The 12,500-nt window shown below is 43.6% G+C and overlaps 1 protein-coding gene across 1 annotated transcript in view; it reads left to right on the forward strand.

The window, feature by feature from the left end:
• pof1b (POF1B actin binding protein) overlaps window positions 1-3,349 on the forward strand; it is a 24,701-nt gene extending 21,352 nt beyond the window's left edge. Inside the window, exons 12-13 of the mRNA XM_079283286.1 lie at window positions 178-299; window positions 794-3,349. Of these exons, the coding sequence (XP_079139412.1) occupies window positions 178-295 (118 nt within the window). The 3' untranslated portion in view covers window positions 296-299; window positions 794-3,349. The remainder of the gene's footprint in view (window positions 1-177; window positions 300-793) is intronic.
• Window positions 3,350-12,500: the final 9,151 nt, after the last annotated feature.

Here is a 12,500-nt window from a genome sequence, read left to right on the forward strand (position 1 = left end):
TCTCCAGTCAGACTTGATTCATGTTGAACACGTCGCATGTCTAACTCGACACGGCACTCCACGGGCTCGCCAGCAAAGCGCCCACCGAGTGTGAAGTGGATCGGATCAGCGCCAATCATCCACCAAACCACACCTGAACACATCTGTGTGTGTGTGTGTGTGTGTGTGTGTGTGCAGCTACAGGAACAGGTACCCGCTCCTTGGTCTGCTGGGCGACGACTACGTCACCTCCTCGCCCGTCAAAGAAGCCAACACCATCGTCATCGAGAGAACTGCACAGGTGGTCAGGAAGTGAACAGGTAGAAACAGAGTTCTGGTCAAATCTCTGGACTCAAGACGTTACTGACAACGTCTGACATCCATTTATGAATTGATTTTATTTTGCTATACATATAGCATATATATATATATATACATATATATATATATATATTATATATATATGTATGTATGTATGTATGTATGTATATATATATGTTATATATCTATATGTATATCTACACAGTCTATGAATTAAGTCTGTGTAAAGAGCTCAAAGACAACACAAACTCAGAGAAGAAGAACGAGGAGAAAAATACACACGAAGCAGTCAAAGTTTTCGGACAGACGTTTTTGTTTTCTCGGCACTTTTCTTGTTCATTCTCTGTCTTGCTTTTATGTATCGTGTAGCTTCTTTTGGTGAAATGCTGGAAACTGGTGTGTCTGTTCTGTCAAAACAGCTTAAAAATGACTAAACATGTAAAACAACGTAACAACGTAACAACTGGACCTGTTTTGTTTATTTTCGTAACAGGAAGTCCTCACAACCCCTTAAAGACGCACTGCTTCTCTCCGACAGGAATGCTTGAACGATGAGAAGACCCAGACGTCAGCCGGCCCCCCCCCCCTCATCCTCAGGGCTCCCAGGGTTGGTGGTGGGTAAAATCCCCCCCCCCCCCCTTAAATTTGTCTTTTTGGTTTGACCAAATTGGGCTGGTGGCTGCTTTTTATTTGGGCTTTTTATGACATGAAAAGAAAGAGTTGAAGACCTCATCAATGCTGGAACCAGTTGGTTGTGCAGTGGATTAAAGTGGCAGCAATCATCACAACTGGGAACTGGGCGAGATTTTAGAAGTTTCGTGCAGAACTCGGAGCTGAGTTTTTTAATTTAAAGTTTAAGTGAGTGGGGTCCTCTTACGTTTCTACAGTAGCCCAGAAGGGACAAACCAAAACACAGCCTCTCAAGAGGGACATTCATGTTTTCACATCGGCCACCGAAATCCGCTTGGCACAATGGAGAGGTCTGTTAGCTGCAATACGCAACCGCACCACTAGATGGCTCCAAAGTCTACACACCGGCCCTTTAAGTAAAGGTTTGAGGTTGAAAACATCTCAACGAACATCACAAATAACCAAGTGTCTTTTGTCCCAAACTGGCTGTTGATTGGCTGCAGTAGAAACTAAATATCATGTGAGAAATAACAGAATACAGAATGTGTACAAGGTTGTTTTTAAATACAAGTTTACGCTTCTCTAACATCAGTCAGATTTAACGTTGTGTTGAAACAAACTAAACAACTTCAGGTTCAGGCATCAAAGTTACTTGTTAAGGTTTAGGCAACAAAACAACTTTAGGTTTGAGCAACTAAACAACTTGTTACACAACAAGACAACGTGAGGTTAAGGCAACAAAACAACTTTTAGGCAACAAACTAATTGGTTAGGTTTAGGCAACAAAAGTACTTTAGGTTTAAGCAACACAACTTGGTGGTAAGGTTCAGGAAAACAGGGTTATTTGAGTTGAAATAACTATGCTTGTTACGTGCCTTAGCGTTAGTTGAGAACACTTGTTTTATCTGATCTTATCCGTCAATGCCTCGCTGTGAAGAACTTGTGGTCAGAAGGAAGAGAAACCTGAAACATTTGTTGTCTGGTTTCATCATCAGTCGATCTCTTGTGTTTCCATCTCCTCACTCATGCTCAGTAGCACGAGATCCTCCTTAAAGCCAGCACAGCCACGCTAGCCCACAATGTGAGGAGGTTTCCCCTGCATGTAAATATGTACATTTATAGATATAACTATTGTAAGATGGGCACGCTGACTGTAGAGCAGCCATCCTGCTTCAACAAACATTTTGAAAAAATGTTCTGTTTCGGGTTTTGCTTTGTGCTGAACGGTAGTTTTTCTTCTCTCCACTGGGATTCGTTGTGTTCTGATGCTGGTCTGTTCGGCTCGGAGGTATTGGTCGGATGGGTGTTTGCTGTTCACACGTAGCTGTGATGTGTTTGTGTACGATGTCTCACATCCCTGAGAGGGGAAGGACATTCATGGGGGTGATGCATCGTGGTGGGTGGACGTGGAGCAGGATTCTATGGGCTTTGATGATGGTGGGAGAAAATGTAAAGCACAATATTTTGTGAACTGTTTTTTGAGGGTTTTTTCTGTTTCGGCTTTTTACATAAAAGAAGCATGTTGACGGCTTTGTGTCCACTGGGTGCTCGTCCTTAAGGTGCTCGACGGCACACACCACAACCCCGAGCGTCAGGCTGTGATCCGTCTCCCAAACCAGCTTTGCACGTTTTACGATAGCTGCAGATGTCCAGGACGGAGACAGACACATGTAACTGACACAAACACCGTTTGGTGAAGCCACGAACACACATGCAGCATTTCTATTGCACCAAACGGCTGCTCAAAAACGTAAGAACCGCTCAGAAAGAAAGACAACGGGTGCCGTGCAGATTGTCTTTACACATGCACTGCAGCACCAGTTAAAGTAAAGTACTTACTGAACATTTCCCTCCAAACATGTGACCGACACTGCCGACAGAAACGCGCTGCCCGGTGGACACTGAGCTGACTTTCTGTAGAAAGCCTGAAAAATGTATCAACTATCACGGGACCTCAAGCGCATACGCTTGTTAGCAAGCTAACGTTGGGCCTGCGTCACTGTTTGACAGAATATCATCATCATCATCTGGTCAGGTGGTCCAAATCTGGCAACTCTGAACATTGTCAAACAGTTTTGGCAGCAACGGTTGCCGAAAGAATTTGCTTGCTGTCCGTATCATCTCTGAGGAGACCAAATCCTGCTGGCTGAGAATAACTTGTACGCAGAGCGAAATTGACTTGGCTGCAGCTAATCTGCCCATAGTTGTGTCTATTTTTGTATGCAAACTGTTTTATTTTTCCAGTTGAAGAGGATCTGGGCCTCGGTCCTGACTAATGTCCAGCTGTGATAGATTGTGATTAAAATCACTGGTGTTTCTATGCAAAAGTGCACTTGTTTTGTGTTCTGTTAACTGCACAATCACTCTATCACACAATCACACAGTCTATCGGTCATGTTCAAAATGATGTGTTCATGGACGGTCGGAAAGCTGATAATCTGACGATAATGAGGGTTTTTCACATCTAGTTTTGGCGATTGTTTAAAGAAAACATGGTCTTTCAGAAGTCACATGCACTTTTCTCCCCTCATGTTTTTCACGAGTGTCCATCGGCCGCGGTAGTCAATCCCAGCATGCATCTGGTGATAAGCGAGTGCATCGCATTCAGTAGTTGTGTGCATGGGACCCTGGATGAAGTTGTAATTGTGAGTGTCCAGCAGAGGGAGCCGGCTCTCCTCAGCAGCTGGACGAGCGGAGCTGATGGAGCAGAGAGAGACGGAGAATGAGGTCATGGCAGCTCGGTAGGGCTCGGCTCAGTTGGCTGCTCGTCAACCATTTTGACTCCAGTGTCTGTTCTCAAACCATCACTGGGCTCTGCAGCCAGACCCAGGAAGTAACAGATCACACAGAGACGCTGTAGTGGCCAGACTATCAATAATTAGTGGCCATGAACGAACTAATTGTGAGATTGAAAGACGACACGGGAGATTAATGTTTTGGAGAAATATCCAAAAGTGGGACCCCCCCCCCCCCCCCAAAACCCTACAGGATATTTATGTAACTTGTCTGCAGAGGACAACAAAAAGGTGACCTTTGAGGATTGCAGAAAACTATTTGAAAAACAGATGCCTGTTGTGTCTGGAACCAGCGGCAACATCCGGTTCTGACCAAAGCGTCATGAGTTAAAGCTGCATTCTCTCTAGTGGCCACCAGGGGGCGACTCCTCTGGTTGTATAGAAGTCTATAGAAAATGACTCTACTTCTCTCTTGATTTATTCCCTCAGTAAACATTGTAAACATGAGTTTATGTCTCAATCTCTAGTTTCAAGTCTTCTTCAATACAGCATGATGTTCATTTAGTACATTATGGTCCATTTAGAGTCACACAGACCATAAAGCAGGGGATGCTTTAGGGCGGGGCTACACGCTGATTGACAGGTCGACACCAGAGACGTATACGGCGTCTCTACGTCACTCCTCCTCAGTCCAGATATGGCCACTTCCTGTTCACTGATGCAAAAAACAAAGATGGCGAATTATGGTCATGGTTAGAAGAAAACGATGAGTGTACTGAAACGCAAACAGAAACAATCTGTGACAAAGTCCAACATCCATCCTGACCTCTCTGCAGACCTTTTGGCTCTGCAGTAAATACTTCCTCTTCTGCTCCCGATGGACAAGTATCCAATTTTTTCTGTGTGCATTTTGTTGAAACAACTTTCTCTCATAAACCTTTTTCTTTCACAGACATAAACTCTTTTCATTTTGCACGTACACATCCTTTTTTGTATATTTTTGAACATGTAATCTCTCACACAACCACGCGCTCTCTCTACAACTTCTGTCTGTCAAATTCAAGCTGATGCACCAAGTCTGACGTATCCTCTCCTCTCTGTAAACCCAATATCCTCTGAGGCCCGGGGGTTTTAGAGTGTAAAGCCAGTGCAGAGGCAGGAAGAGAGAGACTGCATTATCCACATCAAAGAGCCAGAGTTAACAGCCATAATCAATGCTTCCCCATTACGCACTCCAGTCTGCTTCTCTCCCTCGCTCTAATCAGATCAATATGCTTTATTGGCATGAATGGAAGTATGATATTAATATTGGCAAAAAAACAGGGGAATTCATCAACAATAGGTGGCAACACAGAAAGAAGCTGGTTAATGAATCGAAACAGTTTAGAATTTATTTTGAGACTTTTTGAAAGTTGAAAGGGAGAAAAATCTGAATAAACAATATATTCTGAGAAAATATACAACTAATGTGTTCATCATGAATATGTGTACAATCTATTTGCATTAGGCCTCAAAGCATAAAATTATTTAAAATGCCAAAAGAGCTTGTACTGTCGCAGTTAGTGGTGTGAAACTGATGCAGTTAACTTCATGAAACGGTTGTGGTTAAAAGTCTGAAACTCACGATTAATGTCGTATCAAGAATTTAACGTTGTGAAACTATTTTGGTTAACGTTGTGACGTGTGGTTAACGTTGTGACGTGTGGTTAACGTTGTGACGTGTGGTTAACGTGACGTGGGTGGGACTCTCTGGCACAGCACTTAACTGGTTTGAATCCTACTTGAAGGGCCGAGAATACTTTGTGTCTGTAGCTGATTACACATCAGAGCTGAATAAAATGACATGTGGTGTTCCCCAAGGTTCAATACTGGGGCCTCTTCTGTTCAACATCTACATGCTTCCACTAGCTCAGATTATGGAAAACAACAAAGTGTGTTATCATAATTATGCAGACGACACACAAATCTACATAACTATGTCACCAGGGGACTATAATCCCATACAAGGGCTGGGTAACTGCATTGAACAAATAAACATCTGGATGTGCCAGAATTTTCTTCAATTAAACAAAGATAAAACAGAAGTAATTGTTTTCGGTACCAATGACGAACAATTGAAAATCACCGCTCAGCTTCAGTCACTGATGTTAAAACCCACAAACCAAGCCAGAAATCTAGGTGTAGTTATGGATTCAGACCTCAACCTGAACAGCCATATCAAGACAATTACAAAATCAGCCTCCTATCACCTGAAGAACATATCAAGGATTAGAGGACTTATGTCTCAACAGGATTTGGAAAAACTTGTCCACGCATTTATCTTCAGCAGACTGGACTACTGTAACGGTGTGTTTACAGGTCTCTGTAAAATGTCCGTGTGACATGTGGTTAACGTTGTGTCATGTAGTTAACATTGTGACATGTGGTTAACGTTGTGACGTGTGGTTAACGTTGTGACGTGTGGTTAACGTTGTGACGTGTGGTTAACGTTGTGACGTGTGGTTAACGTTGTGACGTGTGGTTAACGTTGTGACGTGTGGTTAACGTTGTGAAACGATTGGTTTAGGCAACAAAACTACTGCGTTAGGGTTCGAACAAAGATGATGTTTTGGCTGAAGATGAGTACGTTTGTGACGTTACTTAAGCTATGGATGTCATACGATTCATATTTCAGGTGCTCGTGATGGAAGCAGCCAACGATCGAGCCATCTCGCCTCTTCTCATTTGCACTTGTTCAGCAGAGATCAGTCAGGATGTACAGATCCGGTAGTGAGAGACACCGTGTTGTTGTTCCTGTGTGGCGTAAATGAGCTGATAAATGATATGAGAACGTGATATTGGATCGGTGCACAGAATCACATACTTGCCGATTCCCGATCCATCATTTTAGCCTGAATCAGAAGCATTTCTTAAACTGGAATCGGTATCAGAAAAACAAGTATTTACATGTATAAACTACATGTATGAAAACATTCCCCCTCATGCGTTTGCATGTTCTTAAGATACCTTGTGCTGTGCACACTGCACAGGAAGCATTGTGTGACCAAGAAAATCACTTTCTGCAAACGGTGCCGGGTATTATAGAAACCCGGTTTCTCCTGGAGAAAGATCATATCTGAGTTATTCTTAGAGATGGTAGATATTGTCGCAACAAACTGAATGACAAACTAACGAAAAACATTGAAACTGATAAGACTACACACTAAGAATGCAATGATAAAACTGTGATAAGTAAGTAAAAGTAGGTTAAATACAACACTAAAGCAAATTCAAATTTACATTTTCTCTGCCTTTTGCCCTTATTGACACCCTCTGCCCCACACAGCCAGGCCTATCGACCCCTCTCTCCCAGAAACCAGGCCCCATGCCTGGGGTCAGCGACCCGCTGAAGCCTGTGCGTGTGTCACCAACCCCCCACCTCACACTGGGGCACAGCCGGGCGTTTGTGGAGCTGAAAGGGCTGCAGCTCACTGTGACGCGAACCCAACGGCAGGTTAGCTGCGCTGGATGAAAGCATCATCCAAATGAATGTAGTGTCATTTTCAAAGGAGGCAGCAGTCACTGTTCCTACAAGTTCTCACTTGACGACCAAGTCGACAGAATGAAAGGTCGGCATTGTACGTTTCTGCAATCAGAAAGGTACAATTTCTATCTGAACCAAAAATATGTTTCATAAATACTTGTCATACCAGCCTCAACTATTTGGTTAAGGTTAAAAGCGTCCTGGTTTGTGTGAAAATAATAACGTAGCAACGTTAACAAAACTACTGTAAATCCGCCCTTAGCCGACTTTCTTACGTAATGTTCAGTAACAAGAGCAACAACGTTACGTAACGTTACTTACATAAAGTCAACGTTTACTTCTGGTTTCTCTCGGGACATGAACAGCGGTCTCCTGGGTGAAAGTCCTGCTTTTGTTTACGACTAGCTTTAATAGTATCAACCATGCTAGCAATGAGCTGCGACCGAGGCAATGTCAAGGCTGAGACCAGAATGCTTGGAGACCATGGCAATAAATATAATAAAAAGAGTTTGCTACATGTGATATCGAGCACTTCCTAAACTAACAGCCAGCCACCAGGTGGCGATCCAGTTGATTTTGCAGCCCTTGAAAAACTGTCTTGAATGTGGCTGCAGTCCAAAGTAGAGGAGTAATGTACAGCAGAGAGCAGAAGACGTGGAAAATTATCTTAACAATGATCTTATCATTTCATGTCTGTCTGTTTCTGTCTTCTAGTGTCACAGATAATCCCCTCTCACCTCTTTTATCGCCCACTCTTGAGTGAGACGATTCCTCGTTAGTTGTCTTCCCAATGTCGAGTCATGGCTTTTGCTGAAAACCCAGAGAGAGTCGTTTTTTTGCAACCAGTGAACAGCAAGTGACCATATTTACAGAGTCACCGTATACGTCTCTGGTAGAGACCTGTCAATCAGCGTGTAGCCCCGCCCTAAAGCATCCCCTGCTTTATGGTCTGTGTGACTCTAAATGGACCATAATGTACTAAATGAACATCATGCTGTATTGAAGAAGACTTGAAACTAGCGATTGAGACATAAACTCATGTTTACAATGTTTACTGAGGTAATAAATCAAGAGAGAAGTAGAGTCATTTTCTATAGACTTCTATACAACCAGAGGAGTCGCCCCCTGGTGGACACTAGAGAGAATGCAGCTTTAACACATGAAGCTTTGTCAAAGCCAAGGGTTTATCAGTCTTTCGTCTCAAAACAACATAAAACAGTTTTTCACCCAGGAGACCGCTGCTTATGATCAATTTGTAACATTAACTTCCGTAGGTAAGTAACGGCACGTCCGTAGATTATTTCACCCAAACCACGATCTTTTCAGAAACCTAGCTAAATATTTCACCATTTTTTTGTGTAAATCTAAGTATTTAATGATCTTTTTCATAAATGTAAGTCTTTCCCGATCTTCTCATAAACCTAACAGTAGCTTCCTGTGAAGACAGAAGTTTATTTTGAAAAGACTGTTTGCGTAACGAGCGAAAGTTGACACGTGTTGCTGGCTTTCGTTAAAAAAAAAGGATTAAGTTTTGTAAGATATCACACAAACCGTCGCACGAGGACAAATGATATCGTGCAACTCCACTCTAACTTTTTTAAGGTTAATAATCAGTCATCGGATTTTTCAGGAAATCTCTTCCTCCATATTTAAATCAACATGATGTGTTCAGGAAAGGTGCACTGAGTGACCTTTAGTGTGATGAAGTTACACTGTAAGAGATACTGTAGGTTGTCAGCCGATAGGAAACCTCCTCCCTATCTCTCTTTCTCTTATAATGTCTGGTCTCTGGTTTGTTTCACTTAATTCTATCTCCTCATCTCCTGATCCATCCATCAGTGTCTCTCCTCGTCTCCCACACACCCTCTTCCTCTCTCATCCCCTTTGCTTGTCTCACATTGTCTCCCTGCAACTCATTTTCACTCCCATCATCCTTTCTTCTCTCTCTCTCTCTCTCTCTCTCTCTCTCTCTCTCTTGTAGAGTGAGTGAATGAGTGAGTGTGGGCGAGCTGCTGATGCACTCCTGGTCATTAATAAAAGTTTTATACACAGTCAGGAAATGCATTTCAGCCCCGGTGGCTGGAGCTACTCTCAGACACACAGGAAATGGGCGCTTGGCCGACAGCCAATCCTGCTATTTCAGGGGTTTGTCCGGAGCCAATCAAGCTGGGCCTGCTCAGTTAATGGATCAGTGGCTCTTCTTCTTCTCTACACCCAAATATCAGCAACAATTAGAAGGTGTGTGTGTGAGGGGGGGGGGCGCTGCTTTGTAAGAGGCAAGTGAACACAATGTGGAAACATAAACCTCATTACCAGTTACATGTGACGATTTGTTTGCCATGCTTTTGTGTAGCCGCATGTGTGGTTTCCAAATCTGTAACCCAACCATAGAAATAGAAAAGTGCTGCGTCCTAAAGCACATACACAGACTCAATATGTGAAGTAACGTTCAAAGCCGATGCTTCAAGTCTTAAAGCTGCATTCTCTCTAGTGTCCACCAGGGGGCGACTCCTCTGGTTGTATAGAAGTCTATGAGAAAATGACTCTACTTCTCTCTTGAGTTATTACCTCAGTAAACATTGTAAACATGAGTTTATGGTCTCAATCTCTAGTTTAAAAAAAAAAGCATGGGATGCTTTAGGGCGGGGCTACACAGTGATTGACAGGTCGACACCAGAGACGTATACGGCGTCTCTACGTCACTCCTCCTCAGTCCAGATATGGTCACTTCCTGTTCACTGGTTGCAAAAAATCAAGATGGCGACGGCCGTAATCCGAGATGGTGATGGCTGGAACGCCGAACTCGTGGCTTCAAAACATCAGTCCACAGATCAATGCGTGTGTCCAGCATTAACGCATGGCGGGATTAGCAAGCTAGCTAACCAGCCAGTTGTCCCCTGATTAGGCAGCTAGCATGTTCATTGTACGATCCTTCAATGCTACAATGCTACAACATCAAAATGTCCGACGCTCTGACCGTCCAGCGGCGTTGGTTGGAATAGAAATGTCCCTTCAACATGTTGTTGTTGTACTCATCAAACGACCACAGGAAACAGTTCAATGTCCGTAGTAAGTGAGCATAAATTTCACGGCTGAGCCGGCACTTGAGATAAAAGCATCCAGTGGGAGGCTCACGTGAGAGAGACATACTGTAATGTGTTGTGTAAGTCGACACCCATGTGCTTCTTCTTGGGTGGGACGCCTCCTCCCCATCCAGCAGGCGTGTGTTACTGCAGCACAGTGACACGGACACGCAGGAAGAGCGCCGGCAGAAATGAATGACTTTGTCAAGCTGCATGCTGTTAACCAGGCCATTTGACATTGATCCCTGCCTGACCCAGAACATCTCTCCCCGTCTCCATTCGGATGGTTTTGCTTAATTGGCATGCAAGTTGCATTTCAAGGAAGCAATATTTCAGGAAATGGTTTCCACAGAAGGATGAATGTGCAAACTCTGTGTCTGTGTGCTTGTTTCAGAGAAGGTTCTGAGCTTCAGGAGAGTTTTTGAACCAAGGTAAGCATCCAGACACCACCACCTTCTACCTGGCTGTCATTGTTTGTTTTGCTCTTCTGGCATGTCTCATGACATTTCCACACTTTACAAATTCACAAGGATCCCTGAATGCTCCATTAAGCAACTAAGCAACGCAGAATCAGACTTAAAAACACAACGAATAAATGCAGTCAGATTGGTTTATAACTTGTGATATTAATACTATTTCTAAAAAGCATCTTTTTGGTGGAACAAAGTAATAAACACTTATTCGTTTGACATAAACCTGTTTTCTTTGTCTTCAGTGTGTCTCTATCAGCAGTTTGTTTCATCTCAGATATTTTCCTCCACAGGAAACAGCCCCCCCCCCCCCCCCCCCCACACACACACACACACATTATGGAGCAGTGTCCGGTTACTTTAATGTGTGTGTGTGTGTGTGTGTGTGTGTGTGTGTGTGTGTGTGTGTGTGTGTGTGTGTGTGTGTGTGTGTGTGTGTGTGTGTGTGTGTGTGTGTGTGTGTGTGTGTGTGTGTGCGCGCCTACACTGGTGTGTCTTGCTTTGGTCCGGATGGTTGCAAGTTGCTGAGTAAGGGCACAGACCAAAAGAGACAAAAGCACATGCACACGCACGTGCACATGCATGAGTCTCCGCACACGCACACAAAGGAGGGGGTTCATATTACAGTCATGCAGCATATTGTCAGTGATGTCACTTGTCCTCATGGAATGAATGAGTGAAAATCTCCAACATGCTTTTCTCGTAACCGTTATAACGTTCAACACAACCAAAACATGTTGAACACGGTTTAAGATTGAACAAAACCAACCAGTTCACTATCTCCTCCATGATCAACACTTGTTACCTTTCAACGTACCCTCATACGCGCATCTTATCTGACAAAACGTTGCTCATCATTTTTCACGTGTTTTCAGCAACAAGAATACATGCATGACATGTTACGTAACATTAAGGGGATGCGTTGCATCACCCGCAAAAAAAATCAGCAAAACTATTGACATCCTGATCTCTAACGTCAACGTGTTCTGTTTGAAGACGGTGAAGCTCTAATCCCGTCAAGTTCTTCAAGGTAAAAAAATAAGATGAATACGATAAAATACAACATTTAGTTCTTCTGCCCCGTCATGTTCATAAAGCAGAAGTGAACTGATTTCAGTGATGGGATGATGGGAGAGGGAGGAGGGGTGAGAGAGAGGGGAGGGGGGACTGGAGCGGGAGAGAGACAGAGAGAGACAGCGAGAGACAGAGAGAAACAGAGAGAGAGAGAGAGAGAGAGAGTGAAACAGAGAGAGAGAGAGACAGAGAGTGAAACAGAGAGAGAGAGAGAGAGAGAGTGAAACAGAGAGAGACAGAGAGAGAGTGAAACAGAGAGAGAGAGAGAGAGAGAGAGAGAGAGAGAGAGAGTGAAACAGAGAGAGAGAGTGAAACAGAGAGACAGAGAGAGAGAGTGAAACAGAGAGAGACAGAGAGAGAGAGAGAGTGAAACAGAGAGAGAGAGAGAGAGTGTGAAACAGAGAGAGACAGAGAGAGACAGAGAGAGAGAGAGTGAGAGAGAGAGAGAGAGAGAGAGAGAGTGAAACAGAGAGACAGAGAGTGAAACAGAGAGAGAGAGAGAGTGAAACAGAGAGACAGAGAGAGAGAGAGAGTGAGAGAGACAGAGAGAGTGAAACAGAGAGACAGAGAGAGAGAGAGAGAGAGAGAGAGAGACAGAGAGAGACAGAGAGACATAGAGAGAGAGAGTGAAACAGAGAGAGACAGAGAGTGAGAGTGAAACAGAGAGAGACAGAGAGACAGTGAG

This window comes from Melanostigma gelatinosum, assembly GCF_949748355.1.
Source record: "Melanostigma gelatinosum genome assembly, chromosome: 14".
In the NCBI taxonomy this organism is placed as follows: Eukaryota; Metazoa; Chordata; class Actinopteri; order Perciformes; family Zoarcidae; genus Melanostigma; species Melanostigma gelatinosum.